Source organism: Sciurus vulgaris, assembly GCF_902686455.1.
Source record: "Sciurus vulgaris genome assembly, chromosome: 12".
Lineage (NCBI taxonomy): Eukaryota > Metazoa > Chordata > Mammalia > Rodentia > Sciuridae > Sciurus > Sciurus vulgaris.
In genome coordinates, this window is record NC_136473.1 from 2,735,324 (window position 1) to 2,749,726 (window position 14,403).

General features: G+C 53.3%; 1 protein-coding gene across 2 annotated transcripts; it reads right to left on the reverse strand.

The window, feature by feature from the left end:
* Positions 1 to 6,165: 6,165 nt before the first annotated feature.
* On the reverse strand, positions 6,166 to 11,340 carry IRF2BP2 (interferon regulatory factor 2 binding protein 2; the record flags this gene model as incomplete). Of its 2 annotated transcripts, none has more annotated exons than XM_079107912.1 (2): positions 6,166 to 9,741; positions 10,344 to 11,340. In XM_079107912.1, 2 exons carry the CDS (start codon positions 11,338 to 11,340, stop codon positions 9,026 to 9,028), a joined length of 1,713 nt encoding a protein of 570 aa, XP_078964038.1. In that variant the 3' UTR covers positions 6,166 to 9,025. The 2 variants fall into 2 exon arrangements, with proteins under 2 accessions (XP_078964038.1, XP_078964037.1); XM_079107911.1 differs by having other exon boundaries at positions 10,296 to 11,340.
* Between the last annotated feature and the right edge of the window lie 3,063 nt (positions 11,341 to 14,403).

Consider the following 14,403-nt stretch of genomic DNA (forward strand, 5'->3'; position numbering starts at 1 on the left):
GCAAAGGCACCGTGGCTCAGTCCAGGGGAGTTTTTGTCATTGAGACCTGGAGTAAATTCCTGCTGTGCTACAGATGTGTGGTCATCAACTCCTCACAGGCCCTGAAGGCTTGGTCATGGATCCACTGGCCCCGTGCAGAGAAGTGTGGTTTATAAGCTGTGATTGTTTCCACCACGTGCAGGGGTGCGTGCCTTCCATCCCAGCTGCTCTGGAGGCTGAAGCGAGGTGATGGCAGGTTCTAGGCCAGCCTGGCCAACTTAGTGAGGCCTGTCTCGAAGTCAAAAACACTGACAGGCTGGGGATGAAGCTCTGGTAGAGCGCTTACCCAACACTGGAGAGGCTCGAGGCTCCATCCCCAGCAGCACCAGGACACACCAACCAACCCAATAAACTCTTTTTCTACAAATACAATTTTACTGAGGTCAAAACTCAATGAGAGTGCTCCCCCGTACGTGTTCACTGATTCATTGTTCAATCTTTAAAAACGCAAGACACCCAGACGTATTATCAGGTCTCCACAGCCCAGTTGCTGCAGCCAGACAAATACCACCTTGCTTTTAAAGCCATCAATGGCTTTAAGGTGGCTGTTTTAGTGGCTTAAAGGTTAGTTGACTGGCTTCTTTGTAAGTGAAACTGAGCTGAGAGATTTTAAGGAACATATTTGTAGCCTTTAATTGTAGGCTGCATTTTATTTATTCCCTCCTCCCACCCATCCCCCAAAAGCTCTGCCTCCCTCAAGGGGGTGAACTTGACCCCTCCTCTGGCATTGAAACCCAATGGAGGAAAACCTTTGACTCCCAGTGGGAAGTCAGGGTTCAAAAGGGACTTCAAAACAGTGCATCCTCCGCGGGGGCAGCAGGGGGCGCCCTTCTCTCTGGTGTTTCAAAGCGATGTACGGTCACCCCCTTTCACACAGCACAGAAGGCCCATGTTTAGTGTCACATGTGTACTGTGTCCACCTATCTGGCAAGCCCTGCATCACCTACTTGATGCTTTCTCGCCCAGTCGCATGAGAAACCTGTCACCTGTCATGGAGATTCCCCAATTTGACTTCTCAGCCTCGTCTAAGGTGGAGAACATGTTTTGTTCTACCTTTTAATAATTTAGAGACATGTAAGTTAACTGATTATTCTGAGATGGCCACACAAGGCCCCGGGGCATGTGAAGATTTCCTGGCCCCTATGCTAGGGGCTTTGTGCAGCCAGGGCAGCGCAGGCGGCTCTGAGAGGAGTCTTCGTGGTCACCTGCACTTGAGCCCACACAGCTCTCTCCCGGGTGGTGGTGCAGGAGCAGAGGTTCCGAGCAGGCACTGCTGCTCCCTCTGGACGGACAGCCTCGGGAAAGGCGCAAGAGCCCCCACACGGCCTGCAGCTGGGAACGCCTCAGGGTTCCGCAATTAGAAATAGGAAAGTGGACTATGGTAGGAAGTTGGCCACAAGCTCCTACAATGACTTTGGGGTCTATTCTCAGGAAAGAAAAATACTTCGGTAAAGGACACCTGGTGTAGGTATTTCACACATAAAAACGCCGCCCCTCCCCACTTCTGATCGCCGCCTTCCACTCCAAGGCAGGTGATGGACAAATGCCATTGTAACGCCACTTTTAAAAAACAAAGCAGGCATTCTGGGCATTCTGTTAAAACGTTGTGCCGGATACGCAATTGAATAATTATAATAAAGTTAGAAGTTAGCAGGGCAGCACTCTAAGTGCCCCAAGGATCAGAGAGAAGCTATCTGTTAAACTTAAATGGAGTTTCCCCATCACAAAGCCAGCTTCCCTGTGGGTGGTCATTGGTTACGCGCTCCGTTTACCGGGTAGTTCCGGCACAGGCGCGGCTGGGGTTGGCTTCACAATGCACTTCCTACGCGGCGACCGTGCGCCAGCGTGCGCGCTGCTACCACGGGGTGTCCGCACGCACGCGTGTCCACTCCGCCGGCCCGGGACGCTTGGCAGGTTTCAGCCGCAGTCTAGAAAAGAAGAGAAAAGGGGCAGGCGGCATCGTGCTTTCCAAAGGGGAGTGCCATTCGGGGCAGCTCGGGCTCGCGCCCGCTCCGACTGGGCAGGCCCACCAGCAGGGGTCGGCGCGGCCGGGCCAGCACCCGCGGCGGAGGCGGCGCGCGCCCTCGGCCTCTGCCGTTGCCTTTATTTGGTGCCGCGCGCGGGGTCGGCCGGGCGCGCACATTCCTCCCCCGGGCGGCCGCCCGGAGCCGCGGCCCGCTAATTATAGCGCCGCAGCTGGCGCGGGGCGGGCGCCGTCCCCGCTCCTGTTTCCGGGCCGCCGCGCCCGGCCGGGGTCGCGCAGCTCCACGTGCGCGGCGCGGCTGCGGGCCGCGGGAAAGTTCTGGAATGAAGAAGGGCGGCGCGGCGCGGGCGGCGCAGGACGGTCCCCCGGGGTCCTGTGGGCCTTACGCAGCCGCCGAGGCGAGGGCGCCGCCCCCTTCCTTCCCCTCCGGTAAACAGGCCCGCCGAGCGGGAGGCTGGCTGCCTTTTTAAAAAACGCCTTTCTGACAACGTTCGAGTTAAAAAAAAAAAAAAAAGAAAGAAAGAAAAATTAAAAATGAGCGAAGTAAAGAAACAGCTACATTTTGATGATTCCGACCCGGCCCCTACGCTTGCGCTGGTGCCTTATTTTGTGTGTGGGTGACACACGAATGTGTGTGCGCAGCAGCCCCTTGGATGCTGGCTGCGCGGCGGGCAGCGTGCGTCTGCCCTGGGAGGCACTTTGGACTGCAGACTGGACCTAGGTCAGAATCCTGTGGTTCCGGATGGAAGTTCTAGGAGGACTCCGTTTTCCATGCGACGATTTTGCCTGAACGTTGGTTTTCCATGCCCCTGGAAGGAAACCAGCGTAGGGCTAACTTGATAAGCAAGAGCCCTTAGCCGAGCCGACTGGCCTTTCCTACCTGTGGCTGTGACCGCAGCCTCCTCAGGAGCAGGGCAGGACTCAGCTGTTTAAGCCTGGAGGGAGGTGCCCGCTTGTAAGTGTAAAATTACACCAACAACCCATGTGGTGCTTATTAACTTCTCTAATGACTGTGACCCCTGTGAAATTCTGATTTCAGTCGCATATGGGATACAATAAATCTTTATCTTTTATCACCCAGAAGACTAATTGAATTGCTATTCGCACCAGAAATAACAAAATGGGAGTAACAGGTTTCAGCCTGAGTTAAGGCTTCCCCAGCCTTTTCCTGTTTTGCTGCTTACAGGTGGACTCCAAGCAGGGTGCCCCTGGCAAGCCCTGGCACAAGCTGGCAGAGTGCTGGGTTACTCCCACCCAGACGACCCCTACTCGGACACATCTGTTTTCTGCAAAACTCTTAGCAGGCAGCTATTAAAAAGAATCTTAGGGTAATGAAGGTAAAGCTCAGGACATTGAGGTTCACTTTTAATAAACTCCATACGTTAAACCGAGCTCTGTGGAAGTGCTGTTCCTAGGTTTTTGTTTTTCCCCTGAAGACATAGCCACTTTAGAATATTCTATTTGAACTGTCAGATGTTCTCCAAATGGCAGAGAAAGGTGCAGTGACCTCGATATTTACGCGTGAAGTTGTCACGTGCATGCGTGCACAACGTAACCTGACTCAACTTGTGGCAGGATGTCTGTCCCCAGTGGGCATCTGCAGGTTAACTGATAGTGAAGCTGGGAACAGCTAAGCAAGCGCGGTTAAGTGGCGGACCTACAGATGATGTAACAGTTCCTTTCCCCCCAAATGTAAACTATATTTAGAAATATTCAAATGTGACATTACCCTACACAAGGATGTCTTATCTCAGCATCAAGGGCTCCTGCTGAGCTGTCGGAGGCGGCTTCTTGGATGATGCAATCTGAGGCGTGAAGCCCATTCAGGAGAACCAGCAGTTGGTGCCCTCCTTTCACCAGGAACCCTGTGGCCCGGTCTCCAGAGCTTGTCTGACCTACCAGAAAACATCTCCTAGAGGCTTTCTGTGGCCATCTTGAGATCAATTTCACTTGCACTGAAGACTTGCTCTACAGTTGTAAAGGGCCTTCTACTTTTATTTTTCAAAGAAATACTTAAGATTGTTATGGGACTGCTTATACTTAGTCCAATGTGGTTGTTCTAATAAGAAAATTATATCAGTTGTTTTTCAGATTCAAAATAAAAGAACTGCTTTTAAGACAAAGTGTCTTCTAAGCAATTGTTTATTTTTGCCCTAAAATACCTTTTCTGCAGGGTGTATGGATCCTTTTATGTTGCTCAGTGCCATGCGGAAACACACTATTCTGTGATAAAAACCAGTGCAAATATCGATTTCATATTCTATAATCCTTTAAAAAATAAGGGAAATCTGTTGTATGTTCAGCCTTATGCCGACAGGGGAGGTGGCAGGCTTAAAACCAGTTCACTGTTCGTTTGTTTACTGGCGAAGGGGATCCAACCCAAAACCTCATAGACCCTGAGCACAAGCTCTTCCTGAGCGGCACCCTGGCTCCGTAAGTTAGTTTCTTAATGATAGAAAGGGGTGGTGTGGATATCCCTAATCATGAACTTATCTGAGGATTAATAGGGGAATCCACAGATAATCCATAAATCCAGGCATTTTCCATCTTCCAGTTCTTAAGTAATTTAAAAACTGTCTATTTTTGTGCCTTTCAAATTATGGAGGGTAACTCAGGCTGTCAAGAGGGCCAGCTGCACAGGACCTAGGCAGTTGCCTCTGGAAACTCAGCCTATTTCTCTTGGTTGCAAGCCTGTTGCTGTTGTCAGAGGCCTGCCCAGTGGCACTCAAGGAGTTAACCCCTCCCCCAGGCCCAGAACAGAGGATGAGGAGGCTAAATATGTATTCCATTCACTGGGGCATCTGACCTCCAGCCGGAGGAAAGGCGTGTCTTCTCACACTGTTCCCCACGAACAAAGGCAGCAAATGAGGGTGACTCAGGACTTCTGGTGGCCTCCACACAACTGAGCGTTTTTCTGAATGATTCCACGTACACACTTAGGAATCAGGAAGACAAACATTTTACTCTTCGCTAACCAAATAAAACATCTCTAAATCTATGCAAAACAACTTTGAGTAAAGGACTACTTAAAAGTCTAGAAACTGAAAGGGTCTATGTGCTTTCAACTTTTTCTCCCTTTGGGGAATAAACAAAGACATCTGCCACATCAAGAGTCTGTTTTTTTGTTTTTGTTTTTTTTTTTTAACTGAATGTAATCATTAAAGTATACCTTTGGGAGGAGCTTTTGAAATTTTAAACGTCACTTCTGCGTGCTATGCTATTTTAAATTTGACTCAAAAATATTTAGCATTTTTAAGTTAGAAAAAACTGATGAACAGTTCAGCCTATTTAATTGCCTGAAAAATTATCATATAATCTGACTTACTGAGAATAGTTTCTTCAAAAGTGGCATTAAATGGGCTGCTAATAATGAAAAAAATTAAAATATAGCAATGGACCCGCAAGTCACTGGATCACCCCTAAAAAACATACCCAACTACACATCCATTGTTGCTATTTAATTTAAAACATATAGTAAGTCTGTGTACATCCTAGCTTTAGACTCTTCGTAAGTTTCACAACTTCCTTTCATAGAGAAATCTGCCAAACCATTGATCAATAAAGAGTCAACGCTGCAACACCCAGGAAACTTCTTACTATGTGGCGGTAGAGGCGGTTTTAAAATGCATCTGTGCTCTTATCTCTAGTTGTAAGTTCAGATTTCAGGGTATCAGTAAAGCTCACATAAAGTGGGTTCCAAAGCTTTTAAAGTGCGGGCTTGCTTTCTTTTTCTTCCATCTTTTTCCCTTTTGTCTTCAGTGTATTTCCTCTGCCCCATCCAGAGGCTGTTTTATTCCAAAGCTTTCCGAAGAGCAGTCCCAGGCTGGCTGGTCTTTTCACTGTGGTCACTCTCTCCTTCCAGTTCACTGTTGGAGAAGGCTGGCCAGGCTGCCAGTTGAAAAATAAACAAGTGCCTTCAGCTGTATTTTGTACAGCTTTTCACCTGTCCCCGTCTCCAGTGGCCCTTTCCTGGTCCCTAGAACTTCTTTTTTCTGCCACCAGAGCTTTTTATCTCCTGTTCTCCTGCAGTTCATCAAACCCCACACCCAAACCCACACGTCCTTCAGTCACATTGCCATTAGCAATTAACATGAGAGTCATCCTATGCTCATTTAAAAAATTAAAAAAGGCCTCAGGAAATGTTCAGTGCTCCCAATTTTATTTTTTTTATTTAATGCTAAAAGTTAAAGGAAAAAAAAGGTACTGTAAATTGGACAAACGACAGAATGCAGGTGATATTTCCATAGCATGATTTTAAAATATAATGATAATCTGAGATTACACTTACTTTAGTTGACATGAATTGCATCATATATAGAAAAAGTTATCACCTTCAACTTAAAAAAAAAGTAAAGGTTAAAAGGTGGCACACTTTTAAAATACTTGGTGGCCAAGGAAGGGTATATAGTAAAAGTTGTAAACCATGTGTATGTTCTCATAACTTCAAATGTGAGGCCACATGAAAGACAGTACATCTGTTAAATTCTATAAACTGTTAACAAAAAAAAGGGGGGGAAGCTTCAACACCCCATCCCCTAGTATTCTGAGTATTAAAAGCATAGCTGAAATATTAGGATTTGAAATCTGATACTGCCCGCGTACAGTTAAGTAGCTTTCTGACATTTTTCTCCAGCTGTGGAGAATCTCTGCACTGTCATCAGGTACAACAAAAGATCAAACCCATGTCCCAGTGTTCACTTTTAACTTGGGGACGCCAGAAAAAGAACCTACATCAGCACTCCGGCTGCCAGCCTTCTCAAAGGCCTCCGAGGAGAGGAGACAGACTCGTGGAGAGCCTGTGTTTAATAGTGGGAAGCTCTGCAGCCCTTTTAAGCTGGTCAGTCTCCCCCCTTCACCACCAGCCCAGGGTGCCTTTTCCACAGCTGGAGAGACTTCTCCACTAGAGCAGGACGGTTCTGCATTAATCTCGTTGGAGAGCTTGTCTGCATTAAGGTTGCAAAACACAGATAGCCACCACAAATTAGGTCAAATGACTGATCAAGTTGGAACATCTATGAGGTCAAATTCTAGTTTATAATAAAGTGCCTAGAAACACATTTATACAACAGACCAGAGTAGCTGAATTCTTCACAAGTGTCTTTATGGGCATGTGAAACTGACTATTTTTTTGCATGTGTACATTCACATAAGAGAGACCAGTCTGATTGATCTGAGTCATGTATACTTAAAAAAAAAAAAAAAAAAAAAAAAAAAAAGGTGTAAGGACAAACTGGTTAATCGTGCAAGTCTGTCTGCAGCATAACAATGACTGTGACATGGACCCACACAGCACTAGCCATGGGTGCACTCACCAACATCACCATGAAAAAATACTGTATTTGGTGCAGTATCTGATTTTCAAGTGTTAGTAACTTGACCACTAAAAAACATTTTGAGCAATTTCAAAAAAAGACAAACACAACTTAAAAAAAAAATCCAAAGCTGGTAATAATCTATATTTTCAAATCAAAACAGAAGCTAGGCTGTGAACGACATACACGAATTGCAGTAGACCTAGAAGCCATGATTCAGCCCAACTGTAAGGCCAAGTTACAAACACCTGAACATAAGGATTTAAAATAGTGTTCCTGTCAATATTAAATCATAACAGCACAAAAGAAAAACCAGTATGCTGTGAGACAACTATTTCTAATAACTGATGATTTATTGGTTTAAAAAATCATTTCACTGTTGCAAAATAGTGATCAAAAGAAATTAGCTTACAAAAGGCTTCTAAAAATAGTTTGAGAGGTGGGGCCTGCCTATTATGTAAAACCCTCAATTTCTTTAATTTTCACTAGTTCATCATTTTTTTCCAGAACAGTATTATTCACTTGGTATCTCAAACACATGTAAGAAGGAAATTACAGGTTTCCTCCACCCACATTTGGGCCGTCACTGATATGCCCACAGGCGGTCCTCGCGGACCGGGGGCTTCACTGTCATTGTACCATAGCGTATTCAGCACTCACTAGAAAACATGTGACAGCATCCACAGCAACAGCACTACAGTAAATGATAAAAAACAAAGCGGAACAGGACACAGAACCGACAAAACCAATCCCACGATCTCTAGCCCACCAGGACTGCGACTCCTCTGGCAACTCTTGCAGAGGAGAGGACCACAGCAGCGACAGACAGCTGTCGGGGGCTCAGCAGATGAAGTGGCGCTGCAGAGCCAGGCTGCTCCCAGATGGCAGTGCCATCTCGCACACGCCACCACCCACCACGCCGCTCCATCACTGGAGCCTGCGTCTTATGTAACCAACTAGCATGCAGCACTGTACTCCTACAACCGATCACGTGGACAGCGGTCAACTCGGCCTCAGGAAAAACAGCCCCCAAGCCCCACAACGCCGAGGATCTCTCAGCAGCCCTCTCAGGCAGGCAACGTCCCAAGAACTGAACTTCAAGAACAAAACAGAGAGATCCAAAACCTATGCTCCTACTCCTCCAAGAGGACGAGTTTCAGGGTGAACTTGGTGGTATTTCCCAGTGGCATGCCCACTGGACAGCAGTCCCCCTTTCACTCATTTCCTTTCCTTCTCCACCAAGTGGCCTCCAGCCTAAGAAAGGGGCCAGCAATAAGGAATAACAGACAGTAAGGCAATCTTACAATGTCAGAAAATGTATTTGGCTTTTTTTTTTTTCTTTTTAAAATAAGTGCATACAAATACAGCTAGAAGCATTTCTGATTTGCCAAGTGCTCTAAAAAAGCAGCCAAGTCACAGCCTACGAGGACCGGTAACTGTCACCAGGATAATAAAGCACAAAGATATGCTAATAACGTTAACAAAAGAAGAAAATGCCTTTATAAGTACATACCTTTTGTCGTCAAAAAAATATAGAAACACAATGTATTCAAAAAAAAAATCAAAATTATACAGCCATGTGTATGAAGTCTACATTTCCCTTGTCTTGGATATATATATATGGAGACATATATACAATTCAAGCAGTTTTAGTTAAGGACAACCACTGGGTTTTTCTGAAACCGGAAAGTCACGAGTCTCTCTCCTTTTTCACTTTCACATCTCCAGCGAGGATGGTTGCGATTTCCCCCTGCATAAAGGCCCAGGGGACATTGGAGCCCACCAGAGGGCATTTCTCCCCACTGGGACAATAGACCTCTCCACTAGCTCCCTGCTGTTTGATGCTTTGTCTGGAGCAAGGGAAGCAGAACTTGTGGGAAGGGACTGAAGGGCACTGCACAAAGTGGGTGTCCTCCAGCCGCTCGTGGCAGAGGGTGCAGCACAGGGGGGCGCTGGCTGCCAGAGAGGAGTCCGGGAGGCTGGCAGGGTGCACGGGTTCCAGTCCTCCCGTACCGCCTGCCCCCTGGCCTCCCACCTCGCGGGGGCCGAGCCTTCTTTGGTTCATAGAGGACGGGGAGGGTGGACTGCTGCTATTCCTCCTGGTGGTGGAGTGGACCTGGTTGGCATCTTTCGAGGCATGACTGCCCCCTGCATTGTCTGCTACTAAGATCAGGGCTGCCATGGGGGACTGGCCATTCTGGGCCGCTTCAGGCGGTGTGGTCCGGTTGGAATGAGGTGAGGCAGTGGGTGGTGGTGGAGACACAAAAGAGGATGTAGGGGTCATGGGGATCTTGAGCCCTTCTGTGGAAGTAGACAGCCACGGCTGGGCCTCTCCATTGATCTTAGGGGGCCCGACTTCACCTTCTGGTTCTGGAGAAGGTTTTCTTTTCCTTGCCGTTCTTGCAACTGGAAAAACAAAGAAATGGAAGAAAAAAGGGGGGATAAGTGAAGGGGCACTGAAAGGGGCCTTTCTTTGCTAAAGCGGAACAAAACTTGTTGCAGAATTTCTACTCTCCAACAGCACACTTTAGTCACACAAGTTTGGCAAGCAACTCCCAACACACTGAGGGGGCTCTGAGGAGGCGCACCAACCTAACAGGAAACCAGGCCCGAGAATGGCCTGTTCTCACACATGCATCCTGCGCCTGGCCCGAGCTGTGCCTGTGACTGCTAACGTCCCCGACAGGTTAAAAGGTGACTGCTGCCCTCATGCTCCCATCCAAGAATGTGCTGGGAAAGGAAAACCCCGAGTCCGTGCCTATCAATCAGCCCGGTCTGACTCATCCCTGTTATGCTGCTTCAGCACATGAACACGTTGCCACTAAGCACTGGTTCCGCCTCGGGCAGATCAGGAAGTCGGGTGTTTGTTGTTTCTGGGCTGGGGCAGAACGGTGCACCGAAAGAACCTCCCCCTCTGAGCTCTGCGCCCCGCGACCCCCTCGCTCCACAGCCGCCCCTACCTGCTTTAGACCCGTTGGCCCCGTTGGCCTCGAAACCCAACAACCTGCCTGCAGTCAGGGCCGGCTCCTTCTTGAACTTGCTCTCGAAGGGCCCCGAGTGGCTGTGCTGGTGCAGCGCCAGCAGCGTGTCGCGCACGGTCTTGGGCCTGTTGACCCAGTCCTGCTCTCCGGGCCCGCGGCCTTTGCCCGCGCCCTCGGCGCCCAGCTCCGCGGCGCCCGCCGTGCTCGACAGGCTGTCGGCCGGGCCCCGGTGCGCGGGCGGCGGCGGCGGCTTCTCCTTGGTTGCAGCCTCGCGGGGCTCGTGCTCCGCGGCCGCGCTGCTCGACACGGACGCTGGCCGCTTGTGGGCGCCCAGCTCGGCGGGCTGCGCCGAGCCCAGGCCCGCAGCCGCGGCCCCCGACACGGCGGCCAACGAGGCGGCGGCGCGGCCGCTGAGGCCCAGGGCGGCGGGCAGCGGCGCGGCCGAGCCGTTCATGAGCGGCACCAGGGTGGGAGGCACGGCATGGCCGCGACGCGGGTTCGGGCTCTGGCGGTTCAGCTCGGGCGGCTCCTCCAGCTTGGAGAAGCCGTTGGGCACCAGGATGCCGTTCACGGGCGGCGGCTGTGGCGTCGGCGGCTGGGCCAAGCCCGCAGCCGCGCGGCCGCCGAAGTCGGAGCCCAGGCGCGGGGCGCGCTCGGCCGCAGCGGCCAGCGGGTAGCGCTCCAGAGCCTGCGGCGCGCGGGGGGCCGCCTCGGGGCCGGCGTGGCCGAGCTGCTGCTGCTGCTGCAGGAGGAGGTCCTTGGCCGAGAGCGGCGGCGGCTTGGCGGCCGAGGGCGCCGCGGCGCCGGGCGGGGAGCGGCCCTCCGGGAAGCAGCCGTGCGCCCGCTTGAGCTGCCGCGCCGTCTCGATGACGAACTCGACGCGGTCGGCGCCCTCGTAGTTGACGCAGCCGCGGCACACGGGCTCGGTGAAGTCCCAGATCATGGCCCAGGGCATGCGGGGCAGGTCACACAGGTAGCACGACTGCCGCCGGGACGCGGCCGCCACCGCCACCGCCGCGGCCATATCCGCGGAGCCCGCGGCGCCGGAGGCGCAGGAGGAGGAGGGGGCGCCGCCGCCCCCCGCAGGCAGCCCGCGCGCCCGCCGCGCCCCCCAACCCCGCGTCTCTCCGACCAGCGGCGGCGGCGGCCGCAGAGGCGGCGGCGGCGGCGGCGGCAGAGCCTGCGAAGGCGCGGCGCCCGCGCGGCGCCCCCGGTGCACGAGGGGCGGCGGGCGCGCGGCAAGGCGCGGCGGGCGCGGCAGCAGGTCCCCGCGGGCGGCGGGGCGGCGCGGCGGCGGCGGTGGCGGCTCGGCCGGGGCCGCAGCGGGCCTCCAGACCGGGGCGAAAACGGGGCGCGCGGGCGAGAGCAGCAGGTCGCAGCGGCGGCCGGCGGGGGGCGGGGAGGCCGGGGGGCGGGGGACGGGGGGCGGCCGCCGGGGCAGGCTCAGCCCGAGCGGCGGGGCATGCCGCGCGGGGCGGCGTGGAGCTCGGGCGCGGCGCGCGCCGCGGGCCGCTCCGCCGCTCTGTCCCAGCTCCTGGCGTCGCCGCTCTCCAGCGCCCAGCCCGCTGAGCTCCGCCGCCGCCGCTGCTGCTGCTGCCGCGGCCGCTCCACTTCTACAGACTTGATTCTTCGACAGCCTCGCACGGCGCCTGCGCGGCCCCCTCCCCTCGCGCGCGCGCCCGCGCGCGCCCGCCCTCTGCCACCTCCCCTCCCCCGCGCGGGGCCGGAGCTTGGCCGGGACGCGGGCCACCCGCCCCGGGGCGGACCTGGAGCATATGTGCCTGTTGGAGTATCCTGCGCTCGCCCCCGCTCGGCTCTCCCAGTCGACCACTCAGGCAGGATTTCCCCTCCTCGTGTCCTTTTGGGCTAAATCGTGTTGAGTCTGCTTTTACACACAAGTCCACTTTGTCTCCGGGTTCCTGATGGTCTCCTGAGGGTGGGGGCTTTGGGGTCCTGCATAGCCCTGCTTGGGCTTTTCTAGGATTCCTAATTGGCCAAACACGTTGGATCGTGCGCACGCACTCAACAGTAGTTTGCAGTATTTGTCTAGGGAGGAACACGAGGCCGCTGCCCCTTTAAGTTTCACAAACCCGGGAGAGCCAGACGCGCCAGGCCCAGCCCCAAGCACGCACGGAAGAGGGCTCTGGAGCACCGCAGCCCGCCGCCCACACGCTTAGCCGGGCCTTCGGCGCCGCCCCGCTGCCTTATGTAGGTCCGCGCGGCGGGCGCGTGACGTGGGCGCGAGCTGCCGCCAGTGCGCACGCTCCGCGCGGACGTGCCCGGCGCCGCGGGCCTGGGGCCGCGCCGAGCGAGAGCACATTCCAGGGACCCGGGCTCTGCGGCGTCACGGCGCAGGCCCCGCCCCCGACTCCCTCCTGCAGGCCCCGCCCCGGGCCGAACTTGGACTGGCAAGGCGGGAGGCGCGGAGGATCCGCGGCGCTGGCGGCCTCCTGGGTTTCGCGCGCGGTGGGGCGACCTGCTGGCCGGCTTGGCACTCCGCCGCCCGCGCCTGACCCAGCCGCATGGGCGCAGGCCCGCCTGGCTAGCCCCCGGCTCCCTTCCGCGGTGGGCAGCGCAGGCCCTGCCCAGACTGGACTGAATATCGAGTTTCCCACTCTTGTCAGGAGGAGGAGCTGGTGTGTGCTCTGGTGGATCGCTTTGGGCCGGTCACTTTTGGTTGGACTGACACACTTCCGCTCCATAAGGGCGGCCCTGGAGCTGCTTTGTTGGGAGCACAGCCCCACTTCTCTCCCCCGAGACTGGAATGAGCTGGTTAAATGTGGGAAGAACAGGGTACTAATTATATTATCTTTCCTACCACTGGATTGGTAGGTGGAGAGGGAGAAAAAAAATCCTGCTGACGTTTCTCTCCAGTTGCTGCTGTTGAAAATGCCAGGTTGCTTCAAAGGATTAACCACAAGAGGAAACACGCCTGTAGAAAAACAGTGGAGGGAGCTGCTTAGAGCACATGAAAAAACCTGTTCGAAATGGCACAGAAAGCGTAATGCCAGACCCAAGTGTGTTCACAGGCTGACCTTGAATGTCTTCCCGTGGGGGTTTCCAGATAAGGTATTCCTTAGGCTCCCCACCTGTCCCTTGCCTTGCAACCCCGCCCCATCCTGAGCCAGGAGAACGGGCCTACCGGGATCTCTCCCAGAAGCAGCTGGTGCCAGCAGGTTCGGCGCTCCTGGCACCTCCCTCAGGACCTGTCCTTCTGGTCACTCCCAGCCAAGACCCTGCAACTCACTCCAGCACGTGACTTCACTCATGGGGACAGAGCAAAGGGGAAGAATCACCTCACTTTTTGCTGCAGAGACTTAAACGCCCCCAAGAGATTGCCCCACAAAGCAGGGATTGAAACATATTAAAAGAAAACACAACTCACCATTAGAGCCATGACCTAATTATACTCACTTACCTGGAAGCAGGAACTGAATGCCCTCAAGGGAGAGCCTGCCACTCCATCCCAAAATAGAGCCACTGAGATACAATGTCTGCCTTGAGAGACACTAAGTAAGGATCTTTGTGGAACAGAGCTTCTCTTCTCCGGGAGAAGAGCATTTCCTTTTCATTGTACATTGCCAGCTGAATGTCGAAACTGAGCTATTGGAACTTCCCTCAAGAATTAAATGCCTGCTGGAAGATGGAAAGGCTGTTTTAGTTCTGGACTTGCCTGCCATAAAAAGATCCCCGGGGCCCAAGGGGTTAAAGTGGGCCTTGGATCCAGGACAGCAGTTCCTTATATTGTATCAAAAGTCTTCGGTGCTGCTTGGCCTTTCATGTGGCTCTGCAGCAGCTTTATCGATGTATGCTAAGTAAACAGAGCTTTGTTTTTGTCTTCCACCCACCTCCCGCCCTCCCAGCGCAGACTGGAGTTGGACCGCATCCAAAGCGGCTGCCGCAGCAGTTACAGCCTCCTCCTCCACACGGGAGCAGGGTTTCTAGGGTGAGGCAATGCGTCTGCAATTCGCAGAGACAAGGCAGGAATTGTAATTGTAGTTCATCATGTGATGACTTATGAAAGAGGAAGTTGGTATGTTTTAGTCACGTAGACTCTGCCCTCTTGCTCAAGGCTCCAGGTCCTCTC